Raw genomic sequence first — 23,066 nt, forward strand, 5'->3', positions numbered from 1 at the left:
GGTGTTAGGCCCCTCAGCCACCCAGTCTGACTGGAGCGGGTGATACGGGTAGAACTGGGCGGAAGAAGGCGCTCTGCCAGGTATCGATGGCCTAAACCGTTAAGGGCTCTACATGCAATGGTTAGCACCAGGAAATCAATGCGGAAGCGGATAGGTAACCAGTGTAAGGTGGCCAAGGTGGGGGAAATGGGGTGAAATCTTTTCACCCCTGTTAAGAGCCTGGCCGCCATGTTCTGGACCATCTAGCGCTTCCGTAATCATCTCAGATGAAGCCCCACGTAGAGAACGTTACAGTAGTCTATTACTGAGACTACGAGGGCATGGATCAGCGTGGTGAGCTACCCAAGGTCAAGACAGGAACGCAGCTGGGCAATCCGCCGAAGGTGTAAGTGAGCAGACCGAACCACGGACGCTACCTGGGTCTCCATGATAAGCACCAGGTCAAGATGGACCCCCAGAATGCGAACCAAATTCTTTGTGGTAAGAGTAAACCCCCCAAAAGAGAGAGAGTTCCCCAAACCACTGACATCGGGACCACCCACCCGCAGGACCTCCGTCTTGTCCGGGTTCAACCTTAGTCCATTCGACTGCATTGCATCCGTTGCAGAACGGCCTCCAGGCAGCACCCAAGGGATGGAACGACATCCACTACAGATGGAAAAAAAAGGAGACATAGAGCTGGGTGTCATCAGCATATTGGTGACACGAAGCTCCACATCCCCAGATGACCTCCCCCCAATGGCCTCATATAGATGTTAAACAGCACTGGGGACATGATCGAACCCTGCGGGGCCCCGTAACTGAGGGACCACAGGGCTGAGACATCCTCCTCAAGCTGCACTCTCTGGGGACAGTCCTCCAAGAAAGACCGGAGCCAAGCGAGAGCAAGGCCACCAATCCCCAACTCGGAGAGCCTCCCCAGGAGGATACTGTGGTCGACGGTATCAGAGGTGGCTGAGATATCGAGGAGGACGAGCAAGGACATTTTGCCCCCGTCAGCCTCCCTTTCATATCCATACACGGTGATCGGAAATACAAGAGTACAGTATGTATTTTGGAGCCTCATTGTGCCGTGGTTAAACTGCAGTACTGCAGCCCAAACTCTGCTCAAGACCTGGGTTCAATCCTGGGTAGCTGGCTCAAGGTTCACTCAGCCTTCCATCCTTCCCAAATACTTGACTGTGCCAGGTGTTTTTATTATTGTTATTGTTATTGTTGTTGTTACTACTACTACTAATGATGCTGCTGCTGCTGCTGCTGCTGATGATGATGATGATGATAATGATGATAATAATAATAATAATAATAATAATAATAATAATAATAATAATAATAATAATAATAATAATAATAATAATAATAATAATAATAATAATAATAATAATAATAATAATAATAATAACCACCATCACCTTTGAACTGCAGAGCTGGAAGGGACCCTTTGGATCACGGAATCGAACTGCCAGCCTCTGGCTCCACAGCCAGAGACTTCAACCATTGAGCTCTCCAACACCAAGACCTAAGGAAACTCAGAAAACTATCACCAGAAACTGGACACTTTCAATTGTGGCCCTACGTCTTTGAAATGGTTTATCAGGCTCCTTCACTCCATTTTTAAGAAGCTGATTATAAAGAAATTGTTTCAAGCTGGCTTTTATTTAATGTGTGCCATTTGATGTCGAACACTGGCTTAAATGTACTTAGGTCAGATTCTGTAGTTTTATTTTATCATTTATTGTTTCTTTATGTTTATAATTGTAATTTTACTATTTGTAGTTTGCATGCATTGGTCATTAATTGCCCAGAGAATGCATATTGCACTATTGGGCAGTGAATGAATGAACGAACGAACGAACGAACGAACGAACGAACGAATGAATGAATGAATGAATGAACGAATGAATGGTCACCTAGAGTTGAACATTGACTTAAGTTTGCATTCTGATTGGTTGAAACAATTCTGGGAGAGAAGATTATGTGACTGAAACACTATAACACTTATTCATGTCGCTGCAAAACTGGCAGTTTTAGGCTTTAATTTAATTGTCACTCTTCACTGCAACAGACCCAGAAAAATCAATGGGACTCGCCTGTGGGTTGATATACCAAAGTCTTATTCATTCATTGGCTGTAGCTGTGACTTAACAATCAGATTTAGCAGTCGGTGAATAATACATCTAATTTATGGTTGAGTTTGATGGTTGTTGTTGGGAATAAACATTCTACTCTAAAATCTAAAAATTAACCTTTTCAACCTCTGAATCAGATAGACTGCTCTTGAATAAGAAGGTTCCATGTTTCTAGCTTATTTAATTTTGGATTACAGAAGCATTGAAAACAAACAGTAAACCAAATATGAGATGATCACAGATACCTTTTTTTTTTGAAATCTAAAACTATGTATAGTAGTGCTTTTATATAAATTACTTTAAATTACTTCAAAGATTTTCTGCGAAATTGTGTAGACCTATCCAGGAACACAGAAACATGCTAAACCGGGGGGGGGGGGGGGGGCGTGAGACAAAAAACTGCAATGTCACTTTTTATGATTCATTTATTTTCATTTATATATAAAAGCATTATTGGTAGATTAAATCACACACTTTCAGGAACAAAATCAGAAAACAAACCAACAGAACAATATAAACCAGCTAACTAATCATTACACTGAGATTAACTCGATTAAACCATTGATTAACAAAGAAACAGCCGATTTCTGTCCATACAAGAAAACTACAAAGCAGGTGCAGAGAAGCAGAAGGTTTTTGGAACACAGGTGCTTTTTACAGAGAGAGAAAATGTCAGGCAGACTTGTGGAGGTTTCTAGAAAACATTTTATTTCTAAACACCAAGGTCCCATATTGATGGTCGGCTGAAAGTAGTAACGTCGCTTTTTGAGACAAATCGTAGCCCGCGTGACTGAAGTAATTTTTCCAACATTTTGATTAAAATTTGAGTATTCATGTTAATCTTTTTTAAAAAAAACTTTTACTGGATCTGGTGTCACTCATGAAAAAGAGGCTTGAAGTGAAGGAGAGGAAACCACGCAGATAACTGGCCGTTCAATTCAGTTGAGGCTACCTCAAGTCATAACTAGAACTCAGACCACGCACGATGCCTCTAAGCCAGGCAGTATTAGGCATCCCCCCCATTCTACCAGACGGAGCCTCTAAAATCAATCCCTCAGCCTCATCATCCTTAAAGTTTTCAAACGGCACAAGGTCCCCACCAAAGGATGTTTCCGTTTTTCTAATGCCTTCAGAAATCATCCTCTCTTTTTTTTGCCCACATGTTTTGCCCGCAGCGATCCGTCGCCGATCCTCCTGCAGAGTCGGCTTCGAAGACGGGGTGTGAATCATTTATACTCCCCACTCTACTCAAAGATAGAGACTGGTGTTGGATGACACACACACACACACCCCCAGAATCCCCGGCTCGCTGGACCACTGGCAAAGTCGGCTGGTGGAATCTGGGACACGGAGGCCCAAAAATGTACTCGTAACCTTTTCAAGCTCTAAGCAGGATCTTTGTAATGTTGTCAGGAAGAGGTTAACAGAAACAGCTGCCTTTGGGGTAAAAGTCCCACCTTTTCTTGGGTGTCTCCTTCCCCCAGGGTGGATGGTTGGGGTGGGGTGGGGAAGGAGTCAGACCTTGCCCTCTTTCATTTTTTTCAAATTATTGGGCCAGAATCCTATTCAATGATGCAACGTCCCAAAATCTCCACCCCGCTGTACACTCAATCTCACACCGGTTGTGAAACTTGACACACGTCACAGGTTCGAAAGCAAAGCCTGGTTGGAAGGAAATGCTGTGGAACGGCTTTCCTAGGTGTACTATTTTTTGTTTGTTTTATGTCCAGTCCAATTTTGGGCATCAGTGCACCCCCCCCAATGACTTCCTCCCTCTCTCTCCTCCCGCCTTAAGAATCCTTTGGACCAAACCCTACTGCGCAATAGTGCATAAGTAAAGGGAATGGTGGAAGTGACGTTTCACCATTTTCTAGCCATCCCTCGCACACGGGTGCAAATGAGGATGCTACAGCGAATCCGGATGATCGCGCACACACCCCCATAACATGCGTCCACTGTGCAACTGCTATAGGATTCTGGCCAGAAGAAGCTGTACAACCACCTTTTAACGCAGAAGGCTTGGTCCCTCTAGGTGGTGAACTACATCTCCCATAATGCCTCGCCCTCAACCAGGCTGGTTAGGACTGCTGGGCTATGGATTTCAGCAGGGCCTGTTTTTCATGAGAACCCCGGGAATGCTCTGTTTTCAAACCAGCCAAGAGACCTAGACGCTTGTAGTGATGCAGAGAAGTTCTTGTACAGAAAGGGTCTTTTATAGATAGAAAAAAAAATACTTGCAATTTCAATTAATTCTTCCCTCCCAAATGTACAGCTGGGGGGGGGGGCTCCTGCAGTGCTCGGAAAGTTACATTTTGCAAAGTAAATAATTCTCCCTGTTCGTATTACAGGTTAAAAAAACCCATGCAGAGTTAACAGTTTTAAAACTGCCGCTCACTGCTTTTCCACCTCTGATCGGCAGTTCTCTATGGGCAATCTTCACTGGACGATGAGGTACTTCCCCACTGGAACTCACTGACCAGTTTTCAATGCATTCCAATGGTTTTTTCCCGCCTGACGACGATTTCGATTAACAGTGATTTTCCTGGAACAGATTATCGTTGTCAAGCGAGGCACCACTGTAATAATCATCATCTTAGAATTGCAGAACTGGAAGGGACTCCTAAGGGTCATCCAGTCCATCCCCTCTCAAGGAGGCACAGTGGGGGAATCGAACTCCCAGCCTCTGGCTCTACAGCCAGATGTCTAAGCCACTCAGCTATAAATCCTGTTTCATGATTCAATTGATACTAGTTGAAGGAGGGGGATGAAGGTAGGGAAACACATGGACAACTCCTCTGAGTATGGAACAATGATATTTGCAAGAAGAGAGGAAGCTGTACACGCCCATCGAAACCCAGAACTCAGAAAAGCTACTTTGGGGGGTTCATTTTACAAAGCAATAAAGTTTACAAGCTCTGGTTTTTACTTCAATGCCGGTGTGTGTGTGTTTGTGAGTCTCCTTCTTTCTCTCTCTTTCTCAAAAGCCACTTGACTTCACCTCTGCCCGGGAACGTTAAGTTTGGGGTTTCACAAAATGATCTGGGATCTAAGCATAAGACATCAGACCACGATGCAGCCGGGTAACATTAGTGTAGTTTACAGAAATTCCACACCCGGCACATAACATTCCCGGAGAGGAAGCAACAAAATTATGCAATCCCCAAAGCCGACTGGGTATTGAAAATGTCCTTCCTTTGATTATTCATGCAAAAGAATATTACCATTTAACAACCATTTCCAGGTACGGTAATTAAGAGACATACACACATTGCATTCTGCATGACAAGCTTGGCTAACCATGTCCCCAGCTTTTAAAATACAGTATAGGTGTTAAGAGCAGCCTTTGAAAAACCAATCCATGTTACTAGTCCACAAGGACTTTTACTGAGTGGACGATTTACCTACGGTGCTCAAGATCAAGCCCTCCTTGGAGTTTCAGTTTTAAATTAAAAGCAGATGCAAGGCTGAGGGAGGTAAACTGGTTCCATTCTGGCCCTACCTCAGCTTCTTCAAATGCTTTCAAGTGAGAGTAAAACTGTTGGATGTGGTATCTCCGGTGTCTCGTCTGTTTTGGTCGCGCAAAGCTGTTTAACTTCACTTGTGAAACCACCCACCGAGGTTCAAAGGTGCATCTGAACCTCATTCCTAACTTTGCCCCATACAGAAAAAAATGAACCAGCCTTTGAGAGAGACACATGGCCAAGGCAGACTTATAGACAACCTGTGATTAGAAGAGGAAAATCCTTAACTAACAAAAACATTTGAGTGTCACAGCAGGAGCTGGGATGCAAATCAGTTTGCTCTATTTGTTGACCGGTATTTAGTAAGGGATGTGGTGGCGCTGCGGGCTAAACCGCAGAAGCCTGTGCTGCAGGGTCAGAAGACCAAGCAGTCGTAAGATCGAATCCACGCAACAGAGTGAGCTCCCGTTGCTTTGTCCCAGCTCCCGTCAACCTAGCGGTTTGAAAGCATGCAAATGCAAGTAGATAAATAGGAACCACCTCGGTGGGAAGGTAACAGCGTTCCGTGTCTAAGTCGCACTCTGGCCATGTGACCACAGAAAGATTGTCTTCGGACAAACGCTGGCTCTATGGCTTGGAAACGGGGATGAGCACCGCCCCCTAGAGTCGAACACGACTGGAGAAAAATTGTCAAGGGGAACCTTAACCTTTACCTTACAGTGGTGCCTTGCTAGACGATGACAATCCGTTCCACTGAAATCGCTGTTTAGTGAAATCATCATCTAGCAAAAAGCATTCCCCCATTGGAATGCATTGAAACCTGTTTAATGTGTTCCAATGGGGAAGAATCATCGTTGTCTAGCGAAGATCGACCATAGGAAAGCCGCTCTGTGAACTGCCGATCAGCTGTTTAAATGGCTGTCTTGAAAAGCTTAGGTTCCAAAAACACCCGTTTTGCGAGCGCGGAGGGATCTGTCAAAATCATCGTCTAGCGAAAATCGGTTTGCGAAGCAGGGACCAAACATTGTCCAGCGAAATTTCCCCATAGGAATCACTGTTTTGCGAATCGCTATAGCGATCGCAAAAAGTCAATGTCTAGCGAAAAAACTGTCATTAGGGGTAACTGTCTAGCGAGGCGCCGCTGTATGTGATTCCTTTGACGTCTGATCTCACAAACCCAGAAGATTGCCTCAAACACCTCCTACCCGTATTAGCGTCCTATCGGCTCTAATGATGGGCTTAGTTGTGTCGCACCCACAATACTAGAATATAATTAGTGAGGGAAGAAGGGAAATGCAGACTGATCACAACTGAGGTGACTCAAATTTTTGCATGCTCCCAGTGATTCCGGTGGAATATTATCAAGTTTCTTGAGCGTCCTTCTGGCTGCAGAAAGGTATTGACTTTTTAAAGGCCTTGTTGATAAGTTTCAGTGCCTTTTCTTTATAATAAATGGAAGGGATCATATAGCTAGCTCGTCCTTTCTTTCCTCTGCATGGAGGCCCAATCACCACTGAATAAAACAGCGTTATATTTGCCTTTTCCTTAACGTTTGATGGTTGTGAAAGCATCAGAGTACATCAGCCAGTTTGATAGTTTTTTTAAAAAAGAAGTGGGTAAGCAATAACAAGTGGTTATTTTTCTAAATAACCACTTGTTATAATTTAGAAGTTATAAGTTTCTATAATTTCTAAATTTTAGAAATTTACTTGGTGGCAGTGACATTACACCCACTGTTATACCCGTACTGAACGCCAATGTTGCCACTGTAAGGTTGAATAAAAGGTTCAAATGGATTTTAAACATGAATGAACCTGTGCTTTGTTCCATGTCAACTTCTTAACTTGATGGAGGTGTGACTAAAAAACTCCTCCTGATTTGGCTGGAGAGACGGTCCATTCCGTCTAGAACATTCTGCTCCAGTATTGTGACACACAGACCCAAATATGTCTCAGTGAAAAGAGACGACGAGACTTTCTTCTAGCAAGGAAAAGTTATTTTGCAGGATGATAAATCTGTGTCCTGGTCTGGAAGATTCCAGGGTTTTAGCCCGGAAAGTAACTTTTCCAAAAAGTTGACGCACAAACTTGTGAGTTTTTCTTCCCTCCCACATTCAATTTTTCCCCCCACAGCTCAAGTTCCCTTTCGTCAAATTTATGAAGAAATGTGTTCATTTGGGTAACTTCTGCCAAATGTTCTTTCTTTATCAAAGACATTTGTGACTTCTGGAACATATTCATTTTTTTTAAAAAACCAACCAACCAACCCTAGACTAAGCGACCATTTTCCTACTCAAGCAAGAGGATAGAGCTGGAGGATAAGACCCCCAAAGCAGCTTTATGAGTATCAATCTCATTAACTGCTTGCTAAACCAGGTTAAACCTCCCCCAATATTTCAGAATGAATCCCACTGAGTTAGAAACAGCAGTGGAGTAACATGAAAAAGTGTGTGCAAGCTGAAAGTGACAATGAGTGTACGCTATTTGTTTGACAAAGGCTATTTTTTTCTATCTTTAACCCGGGGAAATCTCCTAGGTAAGTTCCTATACACATGTATTTTTTGATAAAAAGACATGTGAGACAATAACATCAGCTCAAGCTCATTAAGGGACCTGTGCGTGCACCGCATGGAACTCCTGCAAAGAGGGTCTACCTAGGAGAAATTCCCAGGGCAACTGGATGCATGAGCACCTGGGCTGGTAGCCTGCATTTGAAAAAAAGCTATATAAAATGTCCCAATCACTTGTTGTCTGTACCCATTCTCTAGTGATCTCCCCACGACTACCTTGAAGACAGGATTGGGACCTGAAAAGAGCAAGGCATTAAAAAAAAAGCTCAGATCTAGATGAACAACCTCAGGTGGCAACCCTCAGGGTCTGTCCTTTCAAACTTTCGCTACGGGGCAATTATTTCTCACTGGGATAATTCGATATGCAGATCAGTTGCAGGCGAGGGGATGCGGACGTTAAGTCTTTTCCAGCCCCCGCTATAGTAAGAGGTGTACAGTCCGGCTTACTCTGTCATCCTAACCAAGAAAATCGGAATGCAAGCTTCAACATGGAAGGAAGAGAGAAGATCGAAGGTTGGAAAGAAGGGGGGGAAATGAAGTCGAGATGCTCAAAGGTCTAGACTGAGTGGGAGCAAGGAGAGAGGAATGATAAATTACAGCAATTCTTTGAGAAAGAGTCACCTCCAAAGCCATTTCAGTTCAGGCTGGGCAACACCCTGAGGTCAAGGGGAAAGCTGGCCGGAGAGGGTCCCCAAACCTTTCATCTTGTAAAAACCACTCAGTCTTTCCTCAATGGGTCAATGGAGAGCCGTTTCTCCTCTCTCTCTAGGAGATGCCGTAATTGTTGTAGTAAGTGGCCGTCGCATCCGCAAGGACGGAGATGAGGCTGGTCTCGGAGGAGGAGTGGGCGCCGCTCACTGCCTGAGACACCTGGACATGTCCACTGAGGATGAGACCGCTAGGTTCCGGGTGCCCGGGGGCGTTGAGATACTGGTCAAACTCGTTGCGGTCCATCTCCCCCAAGAGTTCTGCTTGACTCAGGTGGTCCAGGCTGTCAAAGTTCTGCTGCTCGGGGGGAGGCGAGAGCTGGCCCAGGTGCGTTGGAAGGTTGGGGGGCTGCAGGGTGGGGTGGAAAGACGGGCCGTAATAACTGCCCAAGGTGGGACCTGTCGGGCAACCGGAAGGAGCTGAGTGAATGGAGGAGACCTGGTTGACGGGCATGTGGTTGAGAGGGCGGTTACAATGGAGAGGGCTGGGAGCATATTCCAGAGAGTAAGGCCCCCCGGACATGTGGGGATGGTGAGGGTCTTCACCGGGGCACGGGCTAGAGAAGAAACTCTGCTCGTTGTCAATCACATCCAAAGGAGACATTTCAGGTGGGGTGGGAAGGCCGTAGGGATAGCTGCTGTCCATGTGGGCCGTTGGGGTGCTCCCCGGGGCCTCCCGGTACCTCCCGAGGCTCGGCAGCACGGACGCGGGAGAATATTCGGCCGTCCCGTCCTTCTCGCCCAGGGCCCTGGTGCCACACGCGACCCTCTTCTCCGGCAGGGGGTCCTGCTCCCTGGACAGGTTGCCTAAGAGGAAACCCGGATCCACTCGCTTACAGATTCGCTTGACCTGCTTCTTCCGTCGGGGCCGGTATTTGTAGTTGGGGTAGTCTTGCGTGTGTTGAACCCGCAGCCTTTCTGCCTCTTCGACGTAAGGTCTCTTCTGCGAGGGTGTCAAAGACTTCCAAGACTTGCCTGCGAAGGCGAGGAAAAAGAGTCAGCACACGAGCGAGGTAAATTGTCTCACTGCTCCCCAACCACTCCTCATGCCTGCCGATTTTATTTTATTTATTTTATTTACCATCTGCCTTTCTCCCCAAGGATCCAAGCCGCCTTATAGTATTTAAAAGAAACAAAGTTTTTAAAAAAACCAAATAATAAACGATTCCAATATTTAAGATGCCTTCAACAAAAACATAAATCCATCTAAACATAAAACATTTTCGTTATTACTGTATATCAATAGGCCACCTTTCTGCCCACTGGAGACCCAAGACAGCTATCACAACGAATTTAAAATTTAGATGGTAAACCTCTAAAGAGCCGGAACTAACATATAGAGGGGAAATAAAACAGGATAAATTTATGGCAACCTGGCAACCATGATTAACATATGGAATTAGCTCAAGAAAAGAAGAATGTGATACGGGAAGTAATTTGGATTGCTGGCATATAATGTTTTTAAAAAGAATTAATTAATGAATTATGTTAAAATATGAACTAGTGGAGGTATAAAGACAGACAATCTACTGAAAGGATATGTAAGTAATGTGGTAGCATTGTACTACAATTCTAACTTGTACTGTCATACTATGGAAATAATATGGAAATAAAAATAAATAAGTTAATAATAATAATAATAATAATAATAATAATAATAATAATAATAATAATAATAATAATAATAATAATAATAATAATAATAATAATAATAAAATGAAGAAGAGCTGGAACTTTGCCTTTTGAAAAACAGGATTATTTCAGTTTACGTTATTCTGTAACAGGAGGTAAGCAATTATAGAACCTCAGATTGCAACCAAGTAAGGCAAGTTTTGCTGCCCAATCGAGCAAAGATTTCCCCTGATTAAACCTCGTGGAAACAAACAAACAAAACAACTAACTAACTAACTAACTAACTAACTAACCAAGCAACCAAGCAACCAACGAAAGAAAGAAAGAAAGAAAGAAAGAAAGAAAGAAAGAAAGAAAGAAAGAAAGAAAGAAAGAAAGAAAGAAAGAAAGAAAGAAAGAAAGTTTTTGAAGCCTATTACCTCCTGGCAATCAGAGATTTAGCATTTCTTTCACATACATTCACCTTTTCCTTCTTTAATTGCCCTCTTCTAACATTCAACTTCCATTCTACTAATGGACTTGCCTTCTCTAACCCAACCTTCTCTACGAAGTATTGACCTCTAAAAGATCATCTCAATCACTGTCTTACTCAGGTTTTTTTCCCCAGATTTAAGGGCACGGCTTCTTTGATTAATTTAATCCATTTTTACATTAGGATTTCCCCCCTATTTCCTCGTTTCTTATCCCCTTTCCTAACATGATTAACTATTTTAATGAGCCTTATCTTCTCATGAGATGCTCAAAATACGACAGCCTCAGTGGTAGTCATTTTTAACTTCTCGTGACAGAGTCTGGGCTTGATTTACTCAAGAAGGGCTTTATTTGGCCTTTGAGCAGCTCGTGGTATTTATTTATTTGTTTGTTTATTTATTTGTTTATTTATTTGATTTATATCCCGCCCATCTGGTCTAGACGACCACTCTAGGCAGTATAACACCATGTTCCAAACGGATACCCCTTTTCCCCTGCCAACTTTGTTTTACTGTCTTAACTTTTGCCTCTATATACGCTGTAATCAGAACACTCGAGTCTGAATTGTCTTCATCTTCAGGTTACTCTTCCAAGTCTCAATTTTTGGTTAACTTTTCCCCTTACAACTCCAAAAGTCTCTTAGTTGGAAAGTCTATGAAAAAAAAATTTCTTCCAATTTTCCCCATGTTGGGGCAATGACAATTAGCTTAAAGATTCTCAAACCAGAAACACCTGGCAAACTGGAAAACAAAACAGAGAGATTGGTATAAATCGTTTGTGTGTGCATCCACACCACTAAGTATTTAAAAAATAATAATTGCTTTTATCACACCAACTGATTTTATGTTGATAAAGATGATATGACTTTGATAAAGAATTCAATTCTCTTCCGTTTATTTAAAACTTACATCATTGGCATCATATGTATTACACATATACAATACATAATATACAAATCATAATTGAACCCGAACTGTGTAATACACACTATACAAACAATAATATATGTTAATATTAATGAACTACTAATTTTCCTTATATCAAAACCATAGCTCTCTGAATAAGCTTTAGGGGAAGAAGGAGGTTTTGAGCTGTCCTTTGCTCCTGCTTATTGGCCTTTGCTTTTATTTGATTTCAACCGGCATCTGTTGAAATCAAGTATTCAACAGATGCTTGTAACTTAAGAGATTTGTAGTTTGTGATTTTTCAAGGCCTGTGCGCTTCTTGAATGTGATTGTTTTCTGCCATGAGGACTTCCTAAAGCGTCGACTGAAATACTACTCTCCTTATTCTTATTATCAGACAGAATCTCTCTTTAAGCCAGGCATTCTGACGCGTTCCAGACTAATCGGCCACTCTACCCATTTTATCATCATCATCATCATCATCATCATCATCATCATCATCATCATCATCTTGGCAGAGCTGGAAGGGACCTGATGGATCACTGAAGGAGGAGGCTCACTGGGGAATCAAACTCCCAACTTCTGGCTCCACAACCTGTTGCCTAAATTACCATTTTCCTTTACATGCTCTTTCACTTTTTTTACGACATTTTAATTTCGATATTTCACACACACATACACACACCGTATTCCTACTTAGGACAATGTTTATTGTACAGTGTGTAGAAGGGCAAAGTTTTGTACAGTTTGTAGAAGGGTGAGTTTTGTTTTGTCTGTCTGTTTGTGTTATTTTGTGGATGGTCTACCACGCACCGCTTGTCTGCACAACAGACATCCTGCAAAAAGGACAAAAACCGTCCGCGCAATCGTCTCTCCGTACACAGCAAACTCAAAAGATCAGTGGTGGTAGTTTCTAAATGAAAAGTTTCCTTTTTAAAAAGCCCCATGGACATTTGACCACTCTTGTTGCATTAAAGTTGAAAAATCTAAACATAGAGGCTGTGCCTTAATCAAGGAAAACCCATGTTTCACATTTAAATAGGGTTAAGGGATACACATGTTTTTGCTTTCACACAACATCCTGTTGTTCTCACCAATTCATTTATTGCGTTTACCAAAATTAACTGTTTGTGTGAAAGTGGGGGAATAGAAAGATTTGTTTTTAACCTGTTTTTAAAGAAGATTGGCTTTCAAGATTGGTTTTTAATCATTGCATTAAATTTCTTTTAAAAAAACAAAACACTTTCAACATTTCCATTCTGCCCGGCTTTGGAAGCCCTCGTCCAGAGAAAGGCAATAAACGAACAATGTATTCTCGAAGGCTTTATATAATAAACAAACACTTCTGTGTTGCTTATAAGTCGATACGAGATACGAAGCACCGTCGGAGATTCTACCAAGACTCCAGGCATGCTACCCAAATTAGTTAGGACTGTTTGCAAAAGACTGCAAGGCGACCTTGCCTAATGGATCAAGAGAGGCCCCGAGGACACTAAAGGTGACATAAATGTATAAAAACAAAACAGAGGAAGAGAGGGTAGGGGCTCCCAGTCAACCTAAAAATAGAGACATTTCTCCCAAGTAGGAAAAAAAGCAAGAAGAGGCGCAGGAAAGGAGAATTATACATATCCTGTCTCCTGTTCCCCCACTACAGTGGAGTGATAAAACACATTTGTGAGTTGATAAGAGGCAATGTAATGAGGAAAAGGAAGTGTCATTGATGACACCATAAATTAAGAGCGCTCTGTTCTTGGGTATGTTAAATTGCCATCGTATCCCCATTAACCTGAGTCCTCTTGACTAAAGATTCGAAAGAGCCCCCGTTTCTGGAATAGCAATACAGTGGTGCCTCGCTAGACAGTTACCCCGCATGACAGTTTTTTCACTAGACATTGACTTTTTGCGATTGCTATAGCGATTCGCAAAACAGTGATTCCTATGGGGGGAATTTCATTCGACAATATTTGGTCCCTGCTTCGCAAACCAATTTTCGCTAGACAACGATTTTGCTTGCAAAATCTGCGCTCGCAAAATGGATGTTTTCAGGACCTAAGCTTCGCAAAACAGCTATTTAAACAGCTGATCGGCGGTTCGCAAAGCAGCTTTCCTATGGCCAATCTTCGTTAGACAATGACGATTCTTCCCCATTGGAACGCATTAAACAAGTTTCAATGCATTCCAATAGGGAAATGCTTTTCGCTAGACAACGATTTCGCTAAACAGCAATTTTCAGTGGATTATCATCGTCTAGCAAGGCACCACTGTATCCAGGATCTGCCAGTCAACGTGGAAGGTGTAAGCCCCAAAGGAAATTTTTCACATTTTCTGCCTGACTGTACTCAGGTACTGATTTATGAGGAGATATCCAGAGAGTCTGGGGGTCCGTCCACTAAGGAGCAAAAACGTGGAACCCTTTTAAAAGATCTGCTTTCCTTTTAATGAAATCTGATCATTCATTTGTTTGTTCGTTCGGTTTATAGACCACCTGATTAGTCCAAACACCACCTGGGGAGGTTTGCAAGATTAAAACCTCACAATAACAACAACACAAAAACTCATAGTGCATCTTCCTTGAGCATCTTTTTTTTAAAAAGTACAGGTAGGAAAATCTTGCATCCCGAAATTTTGACTTGAAAAATAAGCCAGTTTTGAGGCTGGCATTTTACAAGTTGAGTATGTCAAGTGTAGTTCTCGAACACCCAACGGGAGATGATCCTACAGAAAACTGGCACAGCAGATTTTGTTAACCAAGCTTAAAGACAGAAAAAATAACCATTAATGCCTGCTGGGAAAGGGATTTCTAAATTATGAACCCTACTTGTGCCCTAAATTGCTTGATCCTTCTGATCATGATTGTGTTCTGGTGGGCCACTATTAGGGATGTGATGGGCACCCTTCTCAACCATTTTCAGAGGCTTGTCCTCCCCACACTTCCTCCCCCGTGGCAGCAAGATTTTCTGGCTTCCTACTAGCATGCAACCACGGTCTTCCTTTCCCCTTTCCTCCTTTTTGGTTTGTCACTCTGCAACGGAAACTGTCAAATCCTGCACAGCTGAGCACCCTTTCCAGGGAATCCTGCACAGGAAGGGTGTCAATCTTCACAGGAAGCATAACAATCCAGTACAGCTTACAACTATGTTCAGAAAAAAAAAGAATTACATTTTTTGGTGGTTGTGGGTTTTTCGGGCTCTTTGGCTGTGTTCTGAAGGTTGTTCTTCCTAACGTTTCGCCAGTCTCTGTGGCCGGCCTCTTCAGAGGATGGGAGTAGCACTCTGTGCTCTGGTGCAGTTTATTTGGAGGTTGAGTATTTATAGCTGTGGGATCAGCTTTTGTCCTTTTCAGGAGATGGGTGATTATGGTGATCAGTGTGTTTTTGTTGTGGGTGTATTGTTGTGATGAGGAGGAGAGATTATCTGTCACTGTGACTGATGGGTGTTCACATTTCCCCCCCCCCCCCAAAAATATGGTGAGGAAATCATAAGATTTGTTAAGGCAAGGGAAAACCTCTCATGACAAAATATGGTTACATGGATCTCTCTCCTCTCTGTTTCTCTTGAGCATCAGCTGTGAAAGTCACCTCCTTAGACCATCCAGATGATCCCTCAGAAAGGAAGCATGCTGTAAGGAGGTCCCCTAAAAAAAAAAAAAAACCCTCTCCCCTTTCAAGTCTGCATTTTTTTCCTTCCCTCTACAAGCTTCAATGCCTCCAGGTTTTGCTAATAATTAATCGCCGATGGGGATTCCTGCACAGAGCAGGGGATTGGACTCAATGGCCTTATCGGCACCTTCCAACTCAACGATCCTATGGTCCTATGATTCCATGACAGACCACTTCCTTTCCAGAGGAGCTGCCTGCCCTTATCCATGCAATCTCAGGCTGGGCGGCCGAGGATGCGAATCCCGAACAAGGCCCTGAGGGAGAAAACACGGAGCCAGTCCTTCTCGCTCCTCTGCTCTCAAACCACCTGCCACCCGAGATTCACCTGTTCCCTCCCTCCTGGAGATCTTAAAGAAAGATTTAAAAACCTTTCTGTTTCTGCAGCCTTTCCAAATCACAACACTCCCAATAATTCAGCTCAAATGTAGGCTTAACATCTATAAGCCACCCGACCCATTTTAAACCAGCTTTTAATATTTTCTTTTTGTGGTGCTGTAGAAGTCGAATTGTATGTTTTATTGTAGTTGGGCTGCCGTCCCTCACCCAGAGTGACCGTCGGTCAGACGGATGGTTCAGTGGTTCAGAAGTTCAATCAATCAATCAATCAATCAATCAATCAATCAATCAACCAACCAACCAACCAACCAACCAACCAACCAACCAACCAACCAACCAACCAACCAACCAACCAACCAACCAATTAATCTTGGGGTGCAATTCATAAAGGCCTAGAGTTTTAGTGGACAGGGAAATTTCAAAAACAGGAGGGCAGGGGCCCTATTTGTCTGTGGAACCAATAACAACCTAAAGTCCTAGGAAGCACCTTGAAGATTAATTAATATTATCTGGCAGAACCTTTTTGCGGACTGCAGTCCCGGCTATCCATTCAGGGATTGAGGGACGGTGACTTGTTGAATGTTTTTGCTTGTACCACACCAAAGTCAAGTGATAAAGCCCTGCCAGGAAACAGGGAACACAGCCGTCCCGCTTCACCCCTTAACCTACATTTCTGCCTCCACTGGTATACCAGTCCTCCCAGTTCAATCACATACTCCCTGGGTCCAACTCTCCCAGTTTTGAACCGGGAGAAAAGAAAAAGAAAGAACCCCCAAATCGAAACACAGTGTGCCAAGTTAGCTATCTCTTATTGTTGTTCGATATGAACCCCCCCGTCTCTTCAAATCTGTGATCGGAATTGGGCAAAGTGTGCAGATTAATGGGGGTTGAGTCTGTCTTGCATCATTTATCACCAGCACAGAATGTCATACCCATCACCTCTGAGATACATGAATGATCATCTAGAATTCCATGATATTCCTATGAACAGGATTTTCTTTTACTTCTTTGCCAAGTTTATTATTGTGGACCAGTTCTGCGGGCATGTAAAACAGTAAAATCATCACATCCGAAATAACGTCAGATTATTCGGGAGCATGGAATTCCAAATCGGCTGGAAGAACCTTGGTCTCGTCTGGGAGAGCCGGCAACGAAATGGCAAATGAGACTTAAGCGTCATGAACTATAAAAGGATCCATACTGGGAATCAGAAAAAATGTTCCAGTCTCACATCATAAGCCCTTTGGAGTCTGAACGGGCAAAGAATAAACAGGAAAGAAAAACAGGGTGTGATTTTTTGGGGAATACACCAGCCACCTCCATGGGCTATGCAGCGGCTTTGAAAAATACCAATTCTACTCAAGGATCGAAAAGGAAATGAGCAGGATGATTAGAGGTGCTTCTTTATTAAAGATATATAACAGATGGGAGGTAAGGTATAATTTGGATTGCACCTCCAAAAGGGGTCAGCAGTTTTCTGAATGCTGTTGATAAGGGGCAAAGTTACAGCAATTGGAAACTCCACACCTGGGGGGGGGGGGAATGATGAAAATTATAAATACTGTAGAGAAAGTCTGTATGATGCAGGATTCGAAATTTCCACATTTGGGAATTATTAAAGGAAGAGGAGGAGATGGTGACTGGTTTAAAACATAAACATTTATTCTTTCCTTCCCAGATTGCCCCCAAATTCCCTGTTCCCACCTTCCTAATTTTGGAATAAATTCCACTGAATCTATTTCCAAGCAAACAGACGCATCTCAAGAAGTGGTGGCAAATCAGCGAAAGGCTACGCCAAAGAAAATATATGGGTCTCAAGATGTCACAAGATCCCTTGTTGGCTTTGCTTCAACAGTTAGGACTAAAATCTGAGATGCATCATCATCATGATGCGCCGATATTTAACAGATACTTAGGTTTTTGTTAAAACTTGGGTCTGTTATAGAATACCAGTCAATGTTTTTATAATTTTGATGGACTGTGCCTGTTGTTTTATAATAATAATAATAATAATAATAATAATAATAATAATAATAATAATAATAATAATAATAATAATAATAATAATAATAATAATAATAATAATAATAATAGAAAAAGGGTTGGCTGTTCTGTTGATACCTTTGAGAAATAACACCCCGGACTGATAGAAATGCAACGAGCTTCAAAAGAAATCAACTTAACGCTAACCCGACCGAGATCAGTCTTTGCACAATGATGTCAAAATAGTTACCCCTCTTAAGACCCATTGTGCTACAGGAGTCAGCCCCATTGAACTCAATGGGACTTAATTCTAAATAGACTTGAGCAACCTAACAGGTATTTAAAAATAGATGCTGGAAGGCAAAGTGGAACTGTCCCCTTTTTAAAATTTTAATTAATGATCTTTTTTCCTATTTCAATCTTTTATTCTAAATAAATTATATAAATTATATCCAATACCTCTTGGCTTTCTTCCCACTCACCCACGATCTCTGTATTTTGATGCCATGTTATCTTTTTCTTAGGTCTTGAGAAAGTGGGATTTTATCCACGAGAGTGCACATTAAAATATAAGAGATGGTCTTTAGGGCGCCGCAACATTTTTGTCTTTTCCGTTTGTTCTTTTATTTTTATTTATTTATTTTTATTTTGTTCTTACCGATATTGCAAACCAACCCCTTTTTATTGCGCAAGCCACACCTCCTTTCTCAGCAGACATCAAATCTCAATAATACAGTTCTTGCTCTAGCCCTGTTAATTCTTACACAGGGGAGGTTTTCTCTGAAATGCTTTGCTTTGTATTTCTAATATTTGTTTTATTCTATGTTGGAAATAACACTATCTTCACTATTGCTGCTTATCCCCACCCTTTCAAAATGCTTTCTCCATAGTATATACTGCTTTGGGTGATCCACAAATATTTATCACATCCTGTATCTAATCCTTCAGCAAATGCTTGATGTCACCCTAATTGGATCTGATGAAATAAATTTTAGGACTTGTCTTTTCTTCACACATACTGTATTTAATTTACGATGATTTAACCATTTTGTTCCTCCAAACACAGACCACCAAAATTCTCGGCATGACAAACACCCCACTAAAAACCAGAACATTAAGGCCCTTTTAAAAAGGCATATAACTTAGTTGCACTTCAATTTTTGTTTAGATGACAATAAATGCTGCTCTTTATAACTCTTCTGTTTTATAAAAGCAGCCTTTTAGGGGAAAAATGTAGAAAACTAAAATCTTTTCAAATTTCAGTGCCTTTAACATGTTTTGGTTTCTATTCTCCTTTTATTGATGACAAGGATCATCTTCGTTTCTTAGTATCCTACAGTTTCAGCACTTTCAGAACTGTTTTGAATATGTATTAAGAATAATTTTTCCTTTTTTTGTTTTTTCTTTTGGGAGTCTGTTAAGACATCAGATGTGTAAGATTTTCTCCGCCTTTTGGGGAGGAAAAATTGGTCTCGTTCTTCCCAACGAAATCTTCGCCACGGAGAATTCTTAAAAGATACAGCGATTTTTAAAATGCCTAGCTTTTTACAACGTCCCCGTAATTTCTAATTTCATTTTAAATGTTCCCCTGGCACATGTCAAGAGAACCATCGACAAGGAAGATCAGACGAAAAGAAGCAGGTTTTCAAAGCATCTCCTGCGCCCACAACTTCCAATTAATCTGGTCTTTTGCAAAGAGGAGCGCAAAATAAATAAATAAAAGAAATAAATTTAAATTTTTTTCCCCCGGGGCTCATAGCCTAACACGAGGGGCCCAATCCACCGCGGAAACGGTCCTCCCGGGCAAGCGCCATTTAAACTGAAATTCCGCTTGGGTCTACCCAATGAATAAGGATCATGTATAATAGGAACGATTCGGTTTTCGTGGACATTTTGAGATACAAAGTAACTTTTAAACTCCTTTTGTTTCCGTAATAACAGCGGACCTGCGTTGGAAAGAAGTTCCTCCTTTCAAGGGGGGAATGGAAACCTCTGCGAGAAAATAAAACTAAAGTAGTATTTAGATGATAATAAAATATTTGGTTTAATGTTTAAAGTTGTATCCAATGTACACCCAAACGGAGCGATGAGTCCTCTAGTTGAAAGTTACTTCTGTTGCCTTGCTTCCCGCTTCCCATTACTAAAACGTTAATAAAAATATTTTTAAAAAAATAATCTAAGATTCACTGGAATCGCCTCCCTTCAGGGGGAGAAATGAAGCCTTTGAAGCGCAGAACTTGGAGACGTTACTTTTGGGGAAAAGGGGGAGAAACGCGATTCCCAGCTGGGTGGGAGATTGCGCGGAGCGGGCGGGGAGCTCCAGAAAAAGGAACGGCCCCAAGTTCTGGTTTTCAGAAGTAACGACGTTTAGCCGGTTCGTTACTGCTGCTGATGATGCAGTTTCTGGTGGTTTTTTTTTTTTAAGCGGCGTGCTTTAAAGGAACTTAAAAGGGGCCGCAGCGCGCAGGAGGAAACACCGCGGAAAAGAAAGAAAAAGTTTTCCGCGTAGACCCAGGAGCGGGACACAGGGGCGAAGAGGGGAGACATTAAACAAGCTGGAGGGGGGAGAAAAAGTCAGGAAAGGAGGCTGGAAGAGAAGGGAGAAGGTGTGGGGGGGGGGTTGCGCGCCCCGGCTGGGATGCGCGCAAGAAGCGCGCCGGGCGGTGCTCACCCAGCATCTTGCTCAGCTCGGCGTTGTGCAGGTCCGGATTCTGGACGGCCAGGCGCTTCCTCTCGTCCTTGGCCCAGACCATGAAGGCGTTCATGGGCCTCCGGATGCGGCTCTCGGGGACCCCCTTCTCGGACCGCGCTCCCGCGGAGGCGGAGGCCGGTCCCGCCTCGGGCGGCGCCCACCCGTACGAACCCAGCAGCGAAGCCATGGCGCCCCGGGAGGCTTTGAGTAGCGGTGGAGGCGGTGGCGGGACTCGAACCGGCGACCGGCGCGCCCCGTCTGGCTTCCGCCGGCTCCGCTCGCCTCCAAGCAGCGCCCTCCGCCCGGCCGCGGGCTCCTTTATAGGCGCAACCTCCCAGGGCGCGCCTTCTCCTCCTCCTCCTTCTCCTCCTCCTCTTTCTCCTCCTCCGAGAATCCTCGGCTCGCCCGACCAGACAGAAGAGCGCACCCGAGAAAGCCCGGCTTCTGGTCGTTGGACTACAATGCCCAGCATCCCCAGGGGGATTCTTGGGGGGGGCGGTTGCCGTCCAACATCCAAGCAAGAAGAACCCCTGGAAGGTCGGGGAATCGCTCCCCGCCGCCAGGCGCTCCTTGTGTGTCTATGGGGGACTCTGGACGAGAGTGCCTCTGGGCAGCTGCAGAGTGTGAGCCTCTGACTGCCAGGCGGGGCTGGCTAAGGGGCTTTCTTCTCCGCCTGAAGGGAGGCGAGGCCAGAGAATATTAGATTATTTTTAAAAAAATATTGTTATTAACGTTTTACTAATGGGGAACCAAGACAACATAAGTAACTTTCAACTAGAGGACTCATCGCTCCATTGGGTGTAAATTGGATACAACTTAAACATTAAACCAAATGTTTTATTATCATCTAAATATTAAGCATATTAAAATACTATATATAGCTGTAAGCAATTTTTTCCTTTATTACACGAGTTATCTAATGATAACTTAGTATAAATCTTAGTTATCTAATGATAACTTAGTATAAATTATACTAAGTATAAACTTAGTATAAATTATACTAAGACCACCACTTTTCCCCCTTCTTAAGATGGAATTTAATCTTAGGTATTTCCTCTTCCCTTCCTTGCTAAGATTTCCAGCCCCTCCTCCCTTGGGAGAGAAAAAAATGATCATCATCACCACCACTATCATAATTGTATTGTCCATTCTTCTGCCCCTGGATCACTAGAGAGATAAAAGTTCTAGATAAATTCAAGCCCAATGTTTCTATCGCAGCAAAAAGACCAAACTGAAGCTATCCTAGTTTGGACTTTCTATTTGAAAGCAAGACTTAGGAGAAAAGACAATAAGGTTGGGAAAAGCGGAAGGCAGTAGGGAGAGAGGAGGAGCTAATGTGAGATGGACGGGCTCGGTAGCAGAATCCACGACTTTTCAGTCTGAGAGAGACTGGAGCAGAACTGCTGGTCAATCATAGGGACACCATGACTGGACAACTCCTCCTAATGATTTCAAGGTTGTGGCTGTGTCTCTCCTCCTTAGCGCATCTTCACAACAGCCGTGCAAGAAACACAGGTCAGTGCAGCTGGTCCAAAGCCATCCAGCGGATTTCCTGGCTCGGTGGGGATTCGAACTGAGTCCCGGCTCCTTCCTCCTTCCCTTTAAGCCACACTGGCTCCTGTTCCCCAAAACGGAGCAGCTGCTCCCTTGCTCAAAATGAAGAAAGTGAAATTAATAATCATAGTCACCCACCATCCTGGAAATGGAGGAAAGTCACTCTGGAAAGGCTGCCATTTCTCCTGTCCAGGTTGGGTGACGCGCAAGCTTAAATTGGCCCAAGTTGTCGGGTATCTCAGAGGTAAGCTAGGATGTACAAAAATGTACACCATTCCTTTTCTTAAGCAGTCACAATACTTTGTTGGCACCTGCAAAAACTCTCTAAAAATAGACACAAAGTGATACCTTTTATCTCTCTCTGTGTTTCCCCCCACTTCCTCCTTTTTTCTAGAGATGCAACTATGCACGCTTTTGAATTACACAGAGCTCTTTGTCAGGCACCGCTACGGAACGGAAGACAAGTGTTTGACTTCCGACTCTTTTAACTGATCCAAGAAGGGCAGGCGCAAATATTGTTAAACTTCCCTATTGTGACGGTGACCTGGTCTCAAAGTTGTTTTCTTGGATCCCAGTTCTCAGAAGATACACACACACCCCGGCCATGCCAGCCAGGGGATAATGGGTTTTGTAGTCCAAAAGAACCCAGTCTTTCCCAAACTTAGTCCTAGCTGCAGCAACACCATGTAGTGCCGTAGACAACGGGGAAGCGATGCATCGCTGGGTTCCTCTGCAGAAGATCCGTGGCCTTCTGGTGGGGGGGGGCTCCGAGACCTCTCACTTTCTCCCTGTGGTGCATCATGGCTCCTTGAGTAGGACGGCAGGCCCTCCGATTTCCACAGAGTGACCCACCCGAGGCCTTGAACTGGGCGACCTTCTCTGATGGGCTCATCCGCCTAAGGTTGAACCCATCTTTTAATAATCTTTAAATAAATACCATCTTATCACCCAAGCCTTCTTACAGAGGAG

The 23,066-nt window shown here is 43.2% G+C and overlaps 1 protein-coding gene across 1 annotated transcript; it reads right to left on the reverse strand.

Annotated features, from left to right (window-relative positions):
* Window positions 1–2,536: 2,536 nt before the first annotated feature.
* SOX7 (SRY-box transcription factor 7) lies at window positions 2,537–20,979 on the reverse strand. The gene is made up of 2 exons (XM_020815847.3): window positions 20,523–20,979; window positions 2,537–9,841 (listed from the first exon to the last, which is right to left on the reverse strand). The coding sequence occupies exons 1-2, from the start codon at window positions 20,728–20,730 to the stop codon at window positions 8,925–8,927; spliced, it is 1,125 nt and encodes a 374-aa protein (XP_020671506.3). The 5' UTR covers window positions 20,731–20,979; the 3' UTR covers window positions 2,537–8,924.
* Between the last annotated feature and the right edge of the window lie 2,087 nt (window positions 20,980–23,066).

Source organism: Pogona vitticeps, chromosome 1 (assembly GCF_051106095.1).
Source record: "Pogona vitticeps strain Pit_001003342236 chromosome 1, PviZW2.1, whole genome shotgun sequence".
NCBI lineage: Eukaryota > Metazoa > Chordata > Lepidosauria > Squamata > Agamidae > Pogona > Pogona vitticeps.